The sequence below is a fragment of the Phyllobates terribilis genome, unplaced genomic scaffold, assembly GCF_046119375.1.
Source record: "Phyllobates terribilis strain yellow unplaced genomic scaffold, ASM4611937v1 Scaffold_7__3_contigs__length_470593459, whole genome shotgun sequence".
NCBI classification, from domain to species: Eukaryota; Metazoa; Chordata; class Amphibia; order Anura; family Dendrobatidae; genus Phyllobates; species Phyllobates terribilis.
The window spans coordinates 108972449-108991848 of record NW_027362767.1 but is presented as its reverse complement, the minus strand read 5'-3'; the positions used below and the strand labels follow the sequence as shown (position 1 = coordinate 108991848).

General features: G+C 44.7%; 1 protein-coding gene across 6 annotated transcripts in view; it reads left to right on the top strand.

Moving 5' to 3' along the window:
- HECTD1 (HECT domain E3 ubiquitin protein ligase 1) overlaps positions 1–19400 on the top strand; it is a 76187-nt gene that overhangs the window by 47367 nt on the left and 9420 nt on the right. The window contains exons 21-37 of one of the 6 annotated variants that reach the window (XM_073639057.1): positions 363–502; positions 605–928; positions 1447–1613; positions 2676–2852; positions 3726–4382; positions 4678–4896; positions 5009–5142; positions 5221–5377; positions 8783–9005; positions 9281–9335; positions 10899–11081; positions 11383–11593; positions 14728–14813; positions 14899–15026; positions 16093–16294; positions 16807–16944; positions 17512–18119. In XM_073639057.1, the coding sequence (XP_073495158.1) occupies positions 363–502; positions 605–928; positions 1447–1613; positions 2676–2852; positions 3726–4382; positions 4678–4896; positions 5009–5142; positions 5221–5377; positions 8783–9005; positions 9281–9335; positions 10899–11081; positions 11383–11593; positions 14728–14813; positions 14899–15026; positions 16093–16294; positions 16807–16944; positions 17512–18119 (3809 nt within the window). Of the gene's footprint in view, positions 1–362; positions 503–604; positions 929–1446; positions 1614–2675; positions 2853–3584; positions 4383–4677; positions 4897–5008; positions 5378–8782; positions 9006–9280; positions 9336–10898; positions 11082–11382; positions 11594–14727; positions 14814–14898; positions 15027–16092; positions 16295–16806; positions 16945–17511; positions 18120–19400 lie in introns of all 6 variants that reach the window. The other 5 variants (XM_073639054.1, XM_073639053.1, XM_073639055.1 and 2 more) reach the window with 5 other exon arrangements.

The window sequence follows — 19400 nt, the reverse complement described above, 5'->3', positions numbered from 1 at the left end:
GCTTGGAATATTGTCAGACCTTCTGTAATGGAAATCTATAGCAGTGATAAAAAGTTTCTATATAGCCTTTTACCTCTGGAGATCTGACTTCAAAAATGTTGTGCCATAAATTTGGGGGAGGATTTGGAAAATCTGCCGAAGAAAGTTGGTTCAATATATACTTCACTATTGGTCCATTAAAGTGTATAAACTTAATTAATCAGATACAGGGTCACATCACGTGTATATCACTCATGGGGTATTTATGCTTGAATCGTTTTTTAGAATATTTTTGTTCTCATGAAGACTTGGGTTCGCCATTGTGTAATCCCAGCAATCCGATATTAAATGCCCTCCTAATTGTTATTTTGTGACCTTTGCAGGTAGCTAAACAATGGTATGACTTTGACCGCTCGTCCTTTGTGTTCGTGCGCAAGCTGCGCGAAGGGCAGAGCTGCATATTCCGACACCAGCACGACTTTGACGACAACGGTATCATGTATTGGATTGGAACAAATGCAAAGTAAGTCATTAGTTTTACAGATTTCTGAGTGCACAGGTTAACTATTCAGTTCTCAATGAAGTTTGTACAACTAACTTACATAAATGTCTGGTACTCTTGCAGAACAGCATATGAATGGGTGAATCCAGCTGCATATGGCCTAGTGGTGGTAACCTCATCTGAAGGGCGTAACCTGCCGTATGGACGACTTGAAGACATCCTGAGTCGTGATAGTTCTGCCCTAAATTGCCATACTAACGATGACAAGAGCGCGTGGTTTGCCATCGATCTTGGATTATGGATTGTCCCGTCTGCCTACACTCTGCGCCATGCCCGCGGTTATGGCCGTTCTGCTCTTCGGAACTGGGTCTTCCAAGTGTCCAAGGATGGACAGAACTGGACAACGTTATACACCCATGTAGATGACTGCAGCCTTAATGAACCAGGGTATTTATGGGTTTTAATAAATTATATTTTATACATGTTTTTTTTTTCTTTTTAAACAATTGTAAAGAACTGTTTGGCTGGGTGCAAAAGTTGTCAAGTCGAAAAATTCTATTAACCTGAAGATATTGAGTTCATCTGCAGGTTAAAGGGAACCTAAATGCTGCCCCATCTTTGGCTGTATTATTTCAGTCATACATGATTAACTCTAAAACACTGCGACATTTCAGAGAAAAACATAGTTTAATAGCCGCCGAGAACGAGCCACACAGGAGACTAGTCAATCCGGTGGGTCCCCGGCGGCTTCTCTCCACCCTCTGTCAGTGACTGACAGGTCTCTCCCTATACACACATGCAGGGGAGAGATCTGTCATTCAAAGGGAGCGGATAACAGAAGCCACTGCGGAGGAGCAGTCCTGATCCTGGATCCATATAACCTCTATATACACTCAGCAATGTTCCACGTAATCACTATGTTTTGAACTATATCACATAAATTGCTTACTGTTTGCTTCCTTAAGTTCTACTGCCACATGGCCACTGGACCCACCAAGGGAGGAGAAGCAGGGTTGGCGGCATGTGCGAATCAAGCAGGCTGGGAAGAATGCCAGCGGGCAGACCCATTACCTTTCCCTTTCTGGCTTTGAATTGTATGGCACCGTTACCGGAGTATGTGAAGACCAGCTGGGTATGTTGGCCAATAACTAGTAAATGAGAATTGCATGCCATGTTCTTACATACCTGCTTTCATGTAAATGACACAAGTTACCCTGCACCATTTGTGTGTTTCTTACTTCAATCTCACATGTTCATTGGTTATTTTGAATTATAGGATGCTGTCAAAATGATTAAGACATTTTTTCGGATTACCCACTGCTTTGTGTTCTCTGATGGTTTTATTAATATTATTATTAGATTTGTATCAATAAAGGACCAGTTCTTAATCCTAGTAATTGTGCTGCACATTTCTATATATAGGAGTCTATTAAAAAGGGAATCTGTGCAATGTTTTGCCATATAATCTGAGAGTAGCATAATATAGGGGGAGAGACCCTGATTCCAGCGATTTCACTTACTGGCTATTTGCTTTAGTATTGATAAAATCAATGTTTTATTAGCGGACTAATAAACCTGTTGCCAACCCCACCCCAACCACTGATTGGCAGCTTTCTGCTTATGAACAGTGCACACAGAAAGCCGCCAATCAGTAGTGGGGGAGGGGTTATACACAGATCAGCATTTGAGACCTGCTAGATCTGCAGCAGAGATTTTATCCAAACTACAGCAAGCAGCCCAGTAAGTGATACATTGCTGGAATCAGGGTCTCTGCCTCAGATTAGGTAGCAAAAACCTAGTGACAGATTTCCTTTAAAGCATCAACAAAAAAGTAATTGACTCAATCAAAGGATACAATAAATCCACCTTTACCTATTATATGTTACATTTCTAAACAGTAGCTGCTTGTGGACCTGGGTAAGGGAAACGCTTGATCTTTGTACCCCAATAGTGTCACCCCCACATCAGCAGACTTCTGGATGTGCGGGGTCCTGCAACTTAAAGGCGGAACTGTCCCCCCGACATGTGAGGATAGGTGCCACAAGTGTCATAAGATCATCTGTCAGATTGGCCTATCTTTCTTCACCCAGTTGCCACTTGTCTCTATAATTACAGCCTTTATGATTTTCTTTTCAAGTCGTTACAAGTTCTTAAGAACTAATAACCCGTTGTTTGTTTTTTTTCACCCCCACAGGCAAAGCAGCCAAAGAAGCGGAAGCCAACTTGAGACGCCAGAGACGTCTTGTGCGCTCCCAGGTTCTGAAATACATGGTCCCCGGAGCAAGAGTTATCCGTGGGATTGATTGGAAATGGAGAGACCAGGATGGCAGTGCTCAGGGAGAGGGCACGGTCACTGGGGACTTGCATAATGGTGTGTATCCCCCTTACTGTATCTAAGCTCCGCACGCCAAGTGCTTTGTTTTTCTGTTGGTTTGAAACGAGAGTGATGCACTACTGACTAACTAGAGTTTAAAGTGGCTCTGTCACCAGATTTTACAACACAAACCAAATTCATTGCTAAATGGAACTATTGGACCCTATGATGCTGGTGTACCTGCTCTGAAAATCCATGTCAGAATGGCCACATACCCTCAAATTAAAACGAGCGTCATAAAATGATCATTTAATTAGTTAGGGAAACTTTCCGTATGGATTATGCCTCTATTCTGACATGGATTAGTACATGGGGTGTAGGAGATCCATGTCATGATGTATGCGGTTTGTATGGAGACAGATCCGAGTTGTTACTTATCTGTATGGTGTGGTCTGGCCTAACACCTTAATGCATCCATCTTCCCATCTCATTCTTCTTGATTCTTTTTGCTGCTTTGTTTTTTAATAAAATTAAATGAAAACACATTTTCTTTTTTTTTTGTAGTAAAATCTTCTTAGAGCTTTGTTTGATCCGTGTTCTTAAAATCCGACCATTCCCCACTGATAATAGACCGAATCCGCTGCTTTTGTGCATGTGTTGTGTGTTGAACATTTGGGCTAGTTTGGAGGGGTTTGTGGCTTGCTATGGCTTTTTTTCTCTGCCTGATTCCAATCAAATCCTTTTTTTGCTGTCTGCTCTTCCGTCTTACACGCTACTATCCCTTTCCAGGCTGGATTGATGTCATATGGGATGCCGGTGGCTCTAATTCTTACCGCATGGGCGCGGAAGGAAAATTTGACCTGAAGCTGGCCCCAGGTTATGACCCAGAATCTGCGGCGTCATCCAAACCTGTTTCATCCACTGTTGCAGGCACACCACCTTCCTGGAGCAGCTTGGTGAAAAACAACTGTCCTGACAAAGCGCCTCCCCATTCCTCTTCAGCTTGCACAGTTGCTGGAGGTGTGACTGGTTCCTGCAGTCGCAAAGGGAGCAGCAGCTCTGTCTGCAGTGTGGCAAGTAGCAGCGATGCCAGTGTGACCTGCGCCAAGACAGAGCGACGGGTAGAGGAACCAGGCTCTGACCTGCACCATGATCCAATCCTTGTGCTGTCTTCTAACCCGGCAGCTTCTGGCTCTTCCGCTTGCCCACCGGGAGGAGAGCAGGTGGGTGAAGGAGAGAGGAAGAGTGGTGACGCACCTGCAATATCAATGGGCATGGTGAGCATCAGCTCTCCTGATGTCAGCTCTGTGTCCGAGCTCAGCAACAAGGAGGCTGCCGTTCCCAGACCGCTGGGGTCCTCTGCCAGCAACCGGCTGTCAGTCAGTTCTCTGCTCGCTGCTGGCGCTCCTATGAGTTCTAGTGCCAGTGTTCCCAACCTGTCATCACGGGAGACGTCCAGCCTGGAATCCTTTGTAAGGAGGGTTGCAAACATCGCAAGGACCAACGCCACCAATAACATGAACCTCAGTCGAAGCAGTAGCGATAACAACACCAACACTCTGGGACGAAATGCAGTGAGCTCTGCCAGTGAGTATGAGATTAACTATTTACCTGCTGATTGCTATTAACTATTCACCTGCTGATTGCTGGGACCCTCACCAATCAGGAGAATGGGGTCTAGAGTCTCCAGTAGAACAATGGCGACACAAGCGCTCCTTTCAAAGTGTATTGGAACAGCAGAGCGCTGTAGTCAGCCATGTCTGTTAGTCCTACTCTCCAGACGCTCAACCTGCTGATCGGTTGCGGTCATCACCTCTGGATAGATAGGACCACTTTTATCGATTTCTCCGATCTATAAACCTGCTTTTGTGTTTTCCTTCAGCTTCTCCACTCATGGGCGCGCAGAGTTTCCCTAATTTGACCACAACAGGAACCACATCCACTGTTACAATGTCAACTTCTAGTGTTACCAGCAGCAATGTGGCCACGGCCACCACTGGCCTTTCTGTTGGTCAGTCCCTCAGCAATACCCTAACAACTAGCCTGACATCCACGTCCAGCGAGAGTGATACCGGCCAGGAGGCTGAATATTCACTTTATGGTAAGATGGAGATAAAATGGGGAACTACGTAATACATGTTTTATTGGAGGTGGCCTTTATTTTGTGTGGTTAATGGGGTTTCCTAATTTCTTCCTGATCTTGTGCTCTGCAGATTTCCTGGACAGTTGTCGGGCCAGCACTCTCCTGGCTGAGCTGGATGATGATGAGGACCTACCAGAGCCTGATGAAGAGGATGATGAAAATGAAGATGACAACCAGGAAGAACAGGAGTATGAAGAAGTCATGGTGAGCTGTCCTCTGAATGCTACCATAACTAAACCATCAGCTACAGAGTCTGGATCTGACATTCTTACTTGTGGTCAGGAGGAAGAAGAATATGAGACCAAAGGTGGCCGCCGTAGGACATGGGATGATGACTATGTGCTGAAAAGACAATTCTCTGCTCTGGTACCAGCCTTTGATCCTCGTCCTGGAAGAACGAATGTTCAGCAGACCACAGACCTGGAGATACCGGCTCCAGGTAGGTTCCAGATTAGGAATACAGTTTTTTGTTGCCTTGAGGATGCTGTGACACTGACGTGGATAAGAATGCTGGACAGATATTACAAACATGGATGAACTGTGGGCTGATTTGCCTCTTTATATTTTTACTAGCTATTGAACCCGTAATACACCCGGGTGGCGAGCATTTTTATTGGTACATTTCTGGCACCTTTTTTTTTTTTTAAGACGCTGTGTCTACGAATTCGCATATACAGTGTCTTCAATAAAATGGCGCCAAATAGCGTGGTATGCTCACACGCTGACTCCGGCACCATTTCATTGAAGTATTGTGCTGCAAAATTAAAAGGGATCATCAGAAATAGCGCTGTCAACCTGCATATATGCGGTTAATCTGCAGGTTAACAGCGTTATTATGCTGCCCAGCAGCGGGGTGAAAATTAACATTATTCTCCCCGCCAGCATTCGGTTTCAGTCATGGGGACGGTTTGGTCACCGCTCTGAGTATACAGAGCGTTCCCTGTAACCGTGCCCCTGGCCTTGACTGACACTGGCTCTACATTGAGGCCTCCTGTCAGTCAGGGGCTGGCGTTACAGCGGCTGCTCTGTATTCTCAAAGCAATGACTGAACCGGGCCAGACCCCATGACTGAAACCGAATGCTCCCCCATCCTGGTATATGCTCCGCCATCCTGGTCCCTCATCCTGGTATATGGTCCCCTTATCCGGGACCACCATCCCGGTATATGCTCCCCCTTCCCGCTTGCCCATCCTGGTATATGGTCGCCCATCCTGGTATATGCTCCCCCATCCTGGTATATGCTCCTCCATCCGGGTCCCCCATCCATGTATATGCTCCTCCATCCAGGTCCCCCATTCTGGTGTATGCTCCCCCATTCTGGTGTATGCTCCCCCATTCTGGTGTATGCTCCCCCATCCGGGTCCCCCATCCTGGTATATGCTCCTCCATCCGGGTACCCCATCCTGGTATATGCTCCCTCATCCTGGTATATGCTTCCCCCATCCTAGTCCCTTATGGTATATGCTTCCCCCATCCTGGTATATGCTCCCCCATTCTACCTGCTCTGCTGTGTTTCCATCCATGCAAAATCCTTTCATGCAAAAAAAACAAACACCTTTTCTCCTCTCCCTTGCAGCACGTCTCTATCTCCGGCGAGGCTGGAGGAGTGTGGCACCAGAGTTTGCGCCTGCACATAGTGAGATCTCCGGCGCCATTTTGTTGAAGATAAATTTGCACAGTGTCCTCAACAAAATGGAGCCGGAGATCGCGCTATGCACGTGTGCGGACTCCGGCGCCACACTCCTCCAGCCTTGCCTGAGATTGAGGTATGTGTCCTAATGGCGCCGTAGATGGCGGTATGCGGTCAGCGCTTACTCATACCGCGATCTCTGGCACCACAGTCCTCATCCTCGTCGTCCTCCCTCTCACCTGTAACGGCTGATGTGTTCTTCTGTCCCTGGCCATGCGCCTGCGCAGTCTATAGAGGCTTTGGACAGACGGACACATCCCTGATTATATTATAGATAACTGCTTTCACTGTGGCCATACTAGCCACCATTTTATGACCTCAATGGTTGTATGACGCTCTACAGACGCAGCATTTGCACCACTATTTCACTATTTTTCATATAGCACAGGTGCATCTCACTAAATTCGAATATCATCAAAAAGTTAATTTTATTTCAGTTCTTCAATCCAAAATGTGAAACTCCTATATTATATAGAGTCATTACACACAGAGTGATCTATATCAAGTGTTTATTTCTGTTAATGTTGATGATTATGACTTACAGCCAATGAAAACACAAAAGTCATTATCTCAGTAAATTAGAATACTTTATAACAACAGCTTGAAAAATGATATTAAAATCCGAAATGTCCTACTGAAATGTATGTTCAGTAAATGCACTCAGTACTTGGTCGGGCTCCTTCTGCATCAATTACTGCATCAATGCGGCAATGTGGCATGGAGGCGATCAGCCTGTGGCCCTGCTGAGGGGTTATGGAAGCCCAGGTGGCTTTGATAGCAGCCTTCAGCTCGTCTGCATTGTTGCGTCTGGTGTCTCTCATCTTCCTCTAGACAATACTCCATAGATTCTCTATAATAGATTCTCTATAGGGTTAAGGTCAGGCGAGTTTGCTGCCAATCAAGCACAGTGATACTGTTGTGTGTAAACCAGGTATTGGTACTTTTGGCAGTGTGGACAGGGGCCAAGTCCTGCTGGAGAATGACATTTCCATCTCCAAAAAGCTTGTCAGCAGAGGGAAGCATGAAGTGCTGTAAAATGTCCTGGTAGACGGCTGCGCTGACTTTGGTCTTGATAAAACACAGTGGACCTACACCAGCAGATGACATGGCTCCCCAAACCTTCACTGATTGTGGAAACTTCACACTAGACCTCAAGCAGCTTGGATTGTGGCCTCTCCACTCTTCCTCCAGACTCTGTGACCTTGAGGAGTGTGTCAATGACTGCCTTCTGGACATCTGTCAAGTCAGCAGTCTTCCCCTTGATTGTGGAGCCTACTGAAACAGACTAAGGGAACTTTTTAAACGCGTATGAAGCCTTTGCAGGTGTTTTTTGTTAATTATTTTAATTTACTGAGATAATGACTTTTGTGTTTTCATTGGCTGTAAGCCATAATCATCAACATTAACAGAAATAAACACTTGGAATAGATCAGTCTGTTTGTAATGACTCTATATAATATGAGTTTAATTTTTTTGTAGTGAAGAACTGAAATAAATTAACTTTTTGATGATATTCTATTTTTGTGAGATGCACCTGTATGTTCAGGTAAAATGGGTAAAACGCATGAGTATGATGGAATAAGACACCCCTTTCTGACGTAGGGCGTAATAGTATGTCCTGTTTAGTCCCCAAATGTGGAGCGGGCTCAGAGTCTGAGCGATGGCGGCTGGGTTACACATCCAGCTTCTGCCTATATCAGCAGCAACCGGAGCATGCTGCTGTTTAACCATTTAAGTGCTAGCAACACTGAAATGGAGCGTTTGACAGCGAGCATATGCACCTATTCCCATTGGCCCCTTATGATGCTATGCTGATGGGCGGGGTCCTGTTGAAGTCCCCCATGGCTACCCTTCAAAGTTTTGTGAAGCCCAACCATTTACACTATATGCTTCAATCCAGTAGTATATAGAGCAAGCGATGAAACAATCACAGGTTTAAAGTCCCCTATGGGGACTAAATAATAAAAAAGACTTCCACCTTTTTGTTAGAAATAAAAAATAAGCAAATTTAGTATTGTCCTGTCTGTAAAAGTCCGATCTATCAAAATGTACCATGCACGTAATAGGATATTGCGATGATTTCTGATTGTCCATCAGAAGGAGAGGCTTTACTATAACTGTACGGTATATATATCTTTCTATTATTATTTGCAGGTACGCCCCACTCCGAGCTCCTGGAAGAAGTTGAATGTGCTCCTGCTCCTAGGCTCGCGCTCACTCTGAAAGTGACAGGTCTGGGAAATGGACGTGAAGTCGAGCTCCCGCTTAGCAATTTCCGCTCCACCATCTTCTACTATGTGCAGAAGCTGCTGCAGCTGTCGTGCAATGGAGCCATCAAATCCGACAAGCTGAGGAGGATATGGGAGCCGACATACACGTAAGGAGAGCTTGTTAGGAGGCGCCAGATCAGTGTGCGGGTCTCCTGTGCTCCGCGGGGACAGGGACGTACAGCTGCCGTCATCTGATCAGCCAGTGAAACTGCTGCATTATCCTACAGGCTGTAAGAGAAATCATATCTAGTAGTAGTCTTTATATTCCTGAATGCAGCTAATAGGAAATAATTCTCTGTGCTAACCTATGATTTGCTCATTGTCGGGTGTGTAAATGGATGTACAAGTGTTGATAGACTCTCCACTTTATTCCATGATACAGAATTATGTACAGGGAGATGAAGGAATCTGACAAACAGAAGGAGTCCGGCAGGATGGTAAGTTTCATCACATTGTTTATTCACACTGGTTACATGGCAATACTAAAAGACTGCATTAATATAAGATTAGAGCTTTATTCTACTTTGTGGGGGCCTTGTTGTATACCTTCATATGCTGGGCCTTTTTGCATTGGCATACTTTTTTGTGTGTTTAGAAAAGAATAGTCTTTTATTGTTTCCTATGCACAGGGCACTGTAAAAATATATATAAAAAAATAATGAATGAAAGCCTAAAGATCAATTGTATGCAGCCTCCTGTTAGAGGCATACACAGAGATAGAGATCCTCCTGACCATACAGTATTGTGGGAAATTGGCCACAAAATAAGAATGTTTTCGTGTTTAATAGTTCGCATTTTGTTAATTGATAAAGTGAATGAACAAAGGAAAAATGTATATGAAATCAATATTTGTTGTGATCATCCCTTTGTGCAAGTGTACATAGAAGAATTGATGCTGATTTGAAGAAACTCTGCAGGGAGGTTGTTCCAAACATCTTGGAGAAGTAACCACAGATCTTCTGTAGATGTCGCTTATTCAAATCCTTCTGTCTCTTCATGTAATACCAGACAGACTGTGGGGGTCAGTTCATCACTTCCAGGACTCCTTGTTTTTCTTTACTCTGAAGGCAGTTCTTAATGACATTGGATGGATGTTTGGGGTCGTTGTTCTGCTGCAGAATAAATTTGGAGCCGATCAGACGCCTATCTGCAGCATAGAGCTGAACAAGGAGTCCTGGAATTAGTGATATGACCCTGCAGAGCCCTGATCTCAGCATCCGGTCTCTCTGGGATTACATGGAGAGACAGAAGGATTTGCGCAAGAGACATCCACTGATCTGTGGTTAGTTCTCCAAGATGTTTGGAGCAACCTCCCTGCCGAGTTCCTTCAATAACTGTGTACATAGAAGAATTGAGGCTTTGCTGCTGTATTGAAGACACAGGGTGGTGATGCCAAATATTGATTTTGATTTAGATTTCTCTTTTATTCATTCACTTTGCATTTTGTTACTTGATAAAAGAAACTATTAACACTTCTATTCATGAAAGCTTCTTACTTTGCAGCATTTTTTCCCACACCTGTCTAAAATGTTTGCCCATTAAGACTGTAAATTGGAGTCAAACGATCAGCATGGTGTTAAGTATTTTGCATAATTATATTAGAGAAAGCATTTTTCTTTGTTGTTTTTTTATTGATGGCTAAAGGAGTGCTCACAATAACTCCTACTAACAAAGTGTTCTTGACCGAACCCCGATTGGCTCCGTTCACACACTGCCTTTTCGGGACTGGTGTTTGCCGATATCGCAGTGAAAACGCAATGTGTGAACGCAGCCTAATGGTATCTTACCTGAAAGCCTCCACAGCTGCTCTTTTTAATTTGCATGAATTACTGTTGTCTTTTTAGCTTAGTGGTAGGAGGTACTGGATATAGGACAGAGTTTTATCCCCCCCCAAAAAAAAACCCCAATAAATTCCATTCAGTTTCCAGTAGTAGAGCAGATCTGTCCAGCTGTGATATTCAGAGCTGAGATATCCCTTAATGCCGCGTTCCCTTCTTCAGGGCTGCTGGTCCGTGGAACATGTGGAGCAGTCCCTGGGTACAGATGCTTTGCCAAAGAATGATCTGATCACCTATCTGCAGAGGAACGCAGATCCTAGCTTCTTGCGGCGCTGGAAACTGACTGGAACTAACAAGAGCATCCGAAAGAACCGCAACTGCTCCCAGCTTATCGCTGCTTACAAAGTAAAGCCGGGCTGGGGTGGCTTGTCATTTTAGTTTTATGCTTGGCTTGTGTGTGTTTTTCTTTTTTTTTCTTTCTTTACTTTAAATGTTCTTGAAATTCTGAATTCTGAAGAGGAAGGTCCAGTTGATGTTCTGAGTAGTAGACACCGCTAGATGAGTGGGACCATTCCTGGTGGCTTTGGGGTAATGTTAGCTATATCTATGTCTTATCGGCCTCTGCTAGAATAGATGTAAAGGTCGGTGGGGTAGTCCTCTTTCTATTGTGTTGGCTGCCTTCTCCATCACTGTGTTCTCCTTGCAGGACTTCTGCGAGAATGGATGCAAGTCTGCGGTGATGCCTGCCGCTCTCGGCACAAGACAGACTTCTGACATTTTAAGCCATGGTCGGGAGCAGCCGCAGGCGAAGGCAGGCAGCGGGCAGAACTCCTGCGGGGTGGAGGACGTCCTACAGCTTCTTCGCATCCTTTATATTGTAGCCAGCGATCCATATTCTGCTAGGACGCCACAAGAAGGTGACTTCTTCCTGATTTATTCCTCATTACATTATTGGAATTCATCTCCTGACGTTGTATGAGACATTTTGGAAACAATTAGTCCAAGCGGCCTTTTATAGGGTCCACGAGTATTATACAATAACCACAGATTAGTCATTTGTCCCCTGTCCCTTCAAATTGAGTGTTCCAGCAGACTTGGCTAAAGCTCTGTTCACATGGGACAGATGCGCCATGGATTTCTACATGTGAATATTTTACAGTAAATTAGAGAAATGATTTCAGGTTTTTCCGGTAAGTGTTTGTTATAACTGAAAGGGCAGCTATCATCAGAAAATGACCTCTTGTTTAAATTTAGGTTTCTTTTTGTTGCGTAATCGTAATGACCTGGAGAATCATATTTCCAGGTCAGTTTTACCATATAGCGAACATGCTAAATAAAAAAAACTAAAAAAAAACAATTGTGGAATTGCACTTATTTTTTTGCAATTTCAACGCACTTGGAATTTTTTTTTTTTTTGTCGCTTTCTAGTGAATCATATAAAATTAATGACGTCATTCAAAAGTACAACTCGTCCCGCAAAAAAACACGCCCTGATACGGCTAGAAGAATAAAAAAATGTTATGGCTCTTGGAAGAAGAGGGGGGAAAAAAAAACAACAAAAAAAGGAAAATCGCCCGGTTGTGAAAGGGTTAATATAATAAATATCAAGGTTGGCCCACAACTTTGTCCAAGTTTTTAATTTTGGCTCTCACTGCTCAAAAGAATAAAGGGAACACTTAAACAGAATATAACTCCAAGTAAATCAAACTTCTGTGAAATCAAACTGTCCACTTAGGAAGCAACACTGATTGACAATCAATTTCACATGCTGTTGTGCAAATGGAATAGACAATAGATGGAAATTATTGGCAATTATCAAGACACCCTCAATACAGGAGTGGTTCTGCAGGTGGGGACCACAGACCACATCTCAGTACCAATGCTTTCTGGCGGATGTTTTGGTCACTTTTGAATGTTGGTTGTGCTTTCACACTCGTGGTAGCATGAGACGGACTCTACAACCCACAGAAGTTGCTCAGGTAGTGCAGCTCATCCAGGATGGCACATCAATGCGAGCTGTGGCAAGAAGATTTGATGTGTCTGTCAGCGTAGTGTCCAGAGGCTGGAGGCGCTACCAGGAGATAGGCCAGTACACCAGGAGACGTGGAGGGGGCCGTAGGAGGGCAACGACCCAGCAGCAGGACCGCTACCTCCGCCTTTGTGCAAGGAGCAACAGGAGGAGCACTGCCAGAGCCCTGCAAAATGACCTCAAGCAGGCCACAAATGAAACCGACTCCATGAGGGTGGTATGAGGGCCCGACGTCCACAGATGGGGGTTGTGCTCACAGCCCAACACCGTGCAGGAGGCTTGGCATTTGCCACAGAACACCAGGATTGGCAAAGTCACCACTGGCGCCCTGTGCTCTTCACAGATGAAAGCAGGTTCACACTGAGCACATGTGACAGACGTGACAGAGTCTGGAGACACCGAGGAGAGCGATCTGCTGCCTGCAACATCCTTCAGCATGACCGGTTTGGCAGTGGTTCAGTAATGGTGTGGGGTGGCATTTCTTTGGAGGGGCCGCACAGCCCTCCATGTGCTCGCCAGAGGTAGCCTGACTGCCATTAGGTACCGAGATGAGATCCTCAGACCCCTTGTGAGACCATATGCTGGTGCGGTTGACCCTGGGTTCCTCCTAATGCAGGACAATACCAGACCTCATGTGGCTGGAGTGTGTCAGCCGTTCCTGCAAGATGAAGGCATTGAAACTATGGACTGGCCCGCCCGTTCCCCAGACCTGAATCCGATTGAGCACATCTGGGACATCATGTCTCGCTCCATCCACCAACGTCACGTTGCACCACAGACTGTCCAGGAGTTGGCGGATGCTTTAGTCCAGGTCTGGGAGGAGATCCCACAGGAGACCATCCGCAACCTCATCAGGAGCATGCCCAGGCGTTGTAGGGAGGTCATACAGGCACGTGGAGGCCACACACAATACTCAGCCTCATCAGGAGCATGCCCAGGCGTTGTAGGGAGGTCATACAGGCACGTGGAGGCCACACACAATACTGAGCCTCATTTTGACTTGTTTTAAGGACATTACATCAAAGTTGGATCAGCCTGTAGTGTGTTTCTCTACTTTCATTTTGGGGGTGACTCCAAATCCAGGCCTCCATTGGTTAATACATTTGATTTCCATTGATGATTTTTGTGTGATTTTGTTGTCAGCAAATTCAACTTTGTACAGAACAAAGTATTCAATGAGAATATTTCATTCATTCAGATTTAGGATGTGTAATTTGAGTGTTCCCTTTATTTTTTTGAGCAGTGTATTTGTTGTAGGGGCAGAGATCCTGATTCCAGCGATGTGTCACTTACTAGGCTGAGTTTTTTGATGTTTCAATACAATCAGTGTTATATCAGCAGGAGATTATCACTACAGGACTAGCAACTACACTGTCACCACTGATTGGCAGCTTTCTGTGCACAATATATATTTGGCAGGAAGCTGCTAATCAGTGATGTGGATGGGGTAACATAGTCCTCAACATTCTGAGCTCTGCTAGATCTGCAGCAGACACAACTGTGGCTCTAAGTGATACATCGCTGGAATCAGAATCTCTGTCCCAACCTCATGCTGCTGTCAGATTACATAGCAAAAAACTGCTGACAGATTTCTCAGCATTCATTTGATATATACAGTACACAGCTGATAACAGGATCCCCCAAGCACAATAGATGATGTCACAGCTGACCTGCTCCCACTCCTATCACAGTGACTTTTACACACGTTAATTAAATGCTTCAATAGTAAAGCTAGTCTGTGTCTGACCATTGTGGCTATGTACATGTGTTGTTTCCTGAAGCAGGAAGATAGAGTAGCCCCAGTGGCCAGCGTGAAAATTGCAAGATTTCCATTTTTATTTTTAATACAGATTGTGGTATGGTAAAAAAAATGATTACATTAATCAGAAAAACATGATTTTAAACATTAGGTAATTTTCTGATGCTAGCTTTCCTTGTGTGGAAACACTAATTATGTGGGTAAGGTGCGGGAGAACCGAAAATATAAAGGAAATTAAAATAAACCTTTTTTGTTAACCCCAGAAGGTGATGAAATGCTTTTATTCAGTGTTTCCCCGGAAGAATTTACCAGCAAAAAAATCACAACCAAAATCCTGCAGCAGATTGAGGTACGTCTGGTTTTTTTTATTGATAGTAACACAACAAATTATGACTGCTGAAAAAACTTATTGGGATTTTTTATTATCGTTCTAGGAACCACTAGCTTTGGCCAGCGGAGCGTTGCCAGATTGGTGTGAACAATTAACAAGCAAATGCCCTTTCCTTATCCCCTTTGAGACAAGGCAGCTTTATTTCACGTGTACGGCATTTGGAGCATCAAGGTATTATATAGCATGGAAGAAATCCTGATGACATGATACAGGCGGAGTGCGCGCCCCCGCCCGATACAGGCGGAGTGCGCGCCCCCGCCCAACCAGGGGGTGATTCCACTAAACGTCCTGGCATTGTCCCATCTATCCTCCATTCATTTTTGATTCAAATTTCGCATTGATTATGAGACTCCCTTAAAGGGGTTGTCCTCTTTCAAGAAATATAGGTCCCAGGACGCTGTGTGAGTCTTCCGCTGCTCCCGGTGTCTGGCGTAGTCTGTGGCTGTGACGTCGGGCCGCTCCCGGTGTCTGGCGTAGTCTGCGGCTGTGACGTCGGGCCGCTCCCGGTGTCTGGCGTAGTCTGCGGCTGTGACGTCGGGCCGCTCCCGGTGTCTGGCGTAGTCTGCGGCTCTGACGTCGGGCCGCTCCCGGTGTCTGGCGTAGTCTGCGGCTCTGACGTCGGGCCGCTCCCGGTGTCTGGCGTAGTCTGCGGCTCTGACGTCGGGCCGCTCCCGGTGTCTGGCGTAGTCTGCGGCTCTGACGTCGGGCCGCTCCCGGTGTCTGGCGTAGTCTGCGGCTCTGACGTCGGGCCGCTCCCGGTGTCTGGCGTAGTCTGCGGCTCTGACATCCGATTGGGACGCAGACCCTGGGAGCAGCTGCAGACTTGGCGCTGGACTTTGGCAGAGGTGAGTATAATGTGGTTTGATTTTTTTTATTAACTGCTTTTGGAGACTAATATTTTTTGAAGGGGGACAACTACTTTAACACAACCCACGTATTTCAAATCTAACCATCAGTAAGAGGTCCACTAATAAGTATGCGATATCTTCCATACAAATATCTTAAAGGGGTTGTCCAGCATTAGAAAAAACATGACTTCTGTCTTTCACAAACAGCACCACTGTTGTCCACAGTTTGTGTGTGGTACTGCAGCTACACGTGTGGCAATATTTCAGCCATGTTTCTCTAATCCTGGACAATCCCTATCACAGATCATATGTAGGCTCAGGAAGAGTGGACGGGATGTGTTTGTTCTGTGATAATACACAATGTGACGGAGGTTTTCTGTTTTGCACAGAGCTATTGTGTGGCTGCAGAACAGACGGGAGGCCACTGTGGAGAGGAGTCGGACCGCCAGCGCAGTCCGTAGGGACGACCCCGGTGAATTTAGAGTCGGTCGTTTAAAGCATGAGAGAGTGAAGGTCCCACGAGGGGAATCATTGATGGAATGGGCCGAGAACGTCATGCAGATCCATGCAGATCGCAAGTCTGTGCTTGAGGTACGCTCCCTGCTTTCCCAGGAACCTTGTATATGATGGGCTATTGCGATTTCTCTTCCTTTGGAAGGAATAAGTCATGTCCCAGTCTTTTGTACTGTCCACACATATATTTATACATATAAATTAGATCTCCTCTGAGATAACTTTTTTTTCTAAGTTAAACAAACCCAATTTTTCCAACCTCTCATCATATGAGAGGCCTTCCATCCATTGTAATACTTTACTTGCCCATGTTTGAAATGACCCAAAACTGCATCTCATCTTCTAGATGTGGCCTCACAAGGGGGGTAACAATACATTGGGATCACTGGATTTTATCTCTTTATAAATCCTAAAATCTTGCTTGCCTTTGCAGCTGCTGCTTGACATTGAGTACTTGAGAAATATCAGAGAAAAATAAGCATAGCTGCAGTTCATGCTGCCTGTTGTAAAGGAAGCATGAATCAGATGACTGGTTCCCTTTAACTTTATGCTTCATTTATCCTCCTAAATTGCCACCCATTTCCTTCCAGGTGGAGTTTCTTGGAGAGGAAGGGACTGGGCTGGGCCCCACCCTTGAATTTTATGCCCTGGTGGCAGCAGAGTTTCAGAAAACAGACTTGGGCATTTGGCTGTGTGATGATGACTTCCCAGATGATGAATCTCGCCAGGTAATGAGCACAGTAGACGGCATTAGGACATATAGCATCATAGAAGCCATGATGGGCCTGCCCACACCTTACAATTGCTTTTCAGTATGTATGTCTAGAAATGACTTCTCCACCAGACCAGATAGCAGATGAGGGGATAAGCTGGCGAAATACATTACATACCTGTCCGTGGAATGATTGGTTGACTGCTATCCCTCCAACTCCCCCATACACTGGAATGGCAGCCTTGGCCGATCACACCTGTGTTCTCTGAGAGCCGCTGTCTGACTCTTTGGTCGGTGGCTCATCTCATTGAATGATTGAATTCCAATCCCCCCAATCCTTATGAAGGCCTCCAAGATAATCTATCAGGTGACAGTTGGGAGGCTCCCATACACATTAGATAGTTTGGGTTTCGGCAGGGATGGCCTACTTTTTTGTAATGTGTATGGGGCTTTTAGGGAAGTTGGATCTATGTAGATCCATCAACCAGTTGTCCTGCCAACTTCATGAAGACTACCCCTTTAAGTACAGATTTGCCTTCACAAACACAAATGTTCAAGGTCTAACTTTTGTCTTTTCTCCTAGGTTGACTTGGGTGGTGGCTTGAAACCTCCTGGATATTATGTGCAGCGGTCATGTGGACTATTCATAGCACCCTATCCTCAGGACAGTGAAGAACTGGATAGGGTGACCAGGCTCTGTCATTTTCTAGGTGTATTTTTGGCAAAATGTATACAGGACAATCGCCTAGTAGACTTGCCTATTTCTAAGCCTTTCTTCAGGCTTATGTGTATGGGGGATATCAAAAGCAATATGAGTAAACTGTTGTATGCCTCGAAGGGTGAGGAAAGTGAGCACTGTACTGAAAGTCAGTCTGAAGCCTCCACAGAAGATGGACACGACGCCCTCTCTGTGGGAAGCTTTGAGGAAGATTCCAAATCTGAGTTCATCTTGGATCCACCAAAGCCAAAACCACCAGCCTGGTTCCAGGGTATATTGACATGGGAGGACTTTGAACTTGTAAACCCACATCGTGCACGCTTCCTCAGAGATATTCGGGAATTGGCCGTGAAAAGGAGACACATTCTAAGCAACCGCAGCTTGTCCGAGGATGAGAAAAACACACAACTCCAAGAGTTGATGCTAAAGAATCCATCTGGTTCTGGACCTCCAGTCAGCATTGAAGATTTAGGGTGAGTTTGGGGGACGTGTCATCTACAGAAGCGGACGACTTTTAAGATTTATATTGGGGAATGGGTAGAAGGTTCTTCAGATTAAAGGACACCTTATCAACTGGTCTAGATCCTGAATGAAAGGTGATGTTACACATTCATGCCTTTAAGGGGTTTGTCCAGTGTATGTGTTTATATGTATGTATTGTTTTATTTGGTTCTCTTTTTCTACTCTTAGGACTTGTGTGAAAATCTGATATAGTTTTAGGTCAAATTTATGCAGAAATCTGAAATTCTGAAGGATTCACAAACTTTGAAGCACGACTGTAGAGTTAGATAAATAGAAATGAATGATATTGTGATTAAAATAAACAGAATAACTAATATTTCTTATCGTTGTGTCATATGCCGCTCCCTGATTTTAATGCAGGCTCACATGCCGAGCCCGCATCTTTCCCGGCAGATGATGGCTGTTTTATTCAGCCATCATTTGCTTCGAACAGGTGGAGTGGAGTTCCACCTGCAGCTGTTAACCTGTTAAATGCCATTTTCAATCTGACAGTGGCGTTTAACGTGTGCCGGCTGGGGGGGTGCGTCAGTGGGTTGCCATTACAGCCAAGGGTCTGCTGAAGACACTTGGTGCCGGTCATGAAGGTACTTCTGTGAAAACCAGAAGTGATAGGTGATGTTCATAGGAGACTGATTTTTACTGTGTACAGTAATGCTGTGGCATTGCTATATATAGCACAAGCGATCAGATGATCGCAGGTTCAAGTCCCCTAAGGGAACTAACAAATGCAGTGAAAAGTGGGGGGAAAAAAAGAGTTTAAAAAAAAATATGAAAAAATTGCAAAAAAGTTCAAATCCACCCCTGCTCTTCCCCCCCATTAAAACTTAAGAAATAGGAACAATTTAAAAAATACACACATTTGGTAGCTGAGTTTGGAAAAGTCCAATCTATCAAAATGTAAAATAAATCCGATCGGTAAACGACTTAACAGTAAAAAAATCAAAACGCCAGAATTACAGATTTTCGGCCACTTTAACAACACAAAAAAAGGTGATCAAAACATTGTATCTACCCCAAAATGATTTTGATTCAGGGCACAATAAAACAAGCCCTCACACAGCCCCATGTCCTGAAAATTGAAAATAATACGGCTTTCGGAAAATAACGACAAGTGAATTTTTAATTTTTTTTTTTAGACAATTTCTGATTTTTTTTTTCACCACTTAAATAAAACTATACAGGCTTGGTATCTACGTAATCGCACTGAGCTGGAGAATCATATTGGCAGGTCA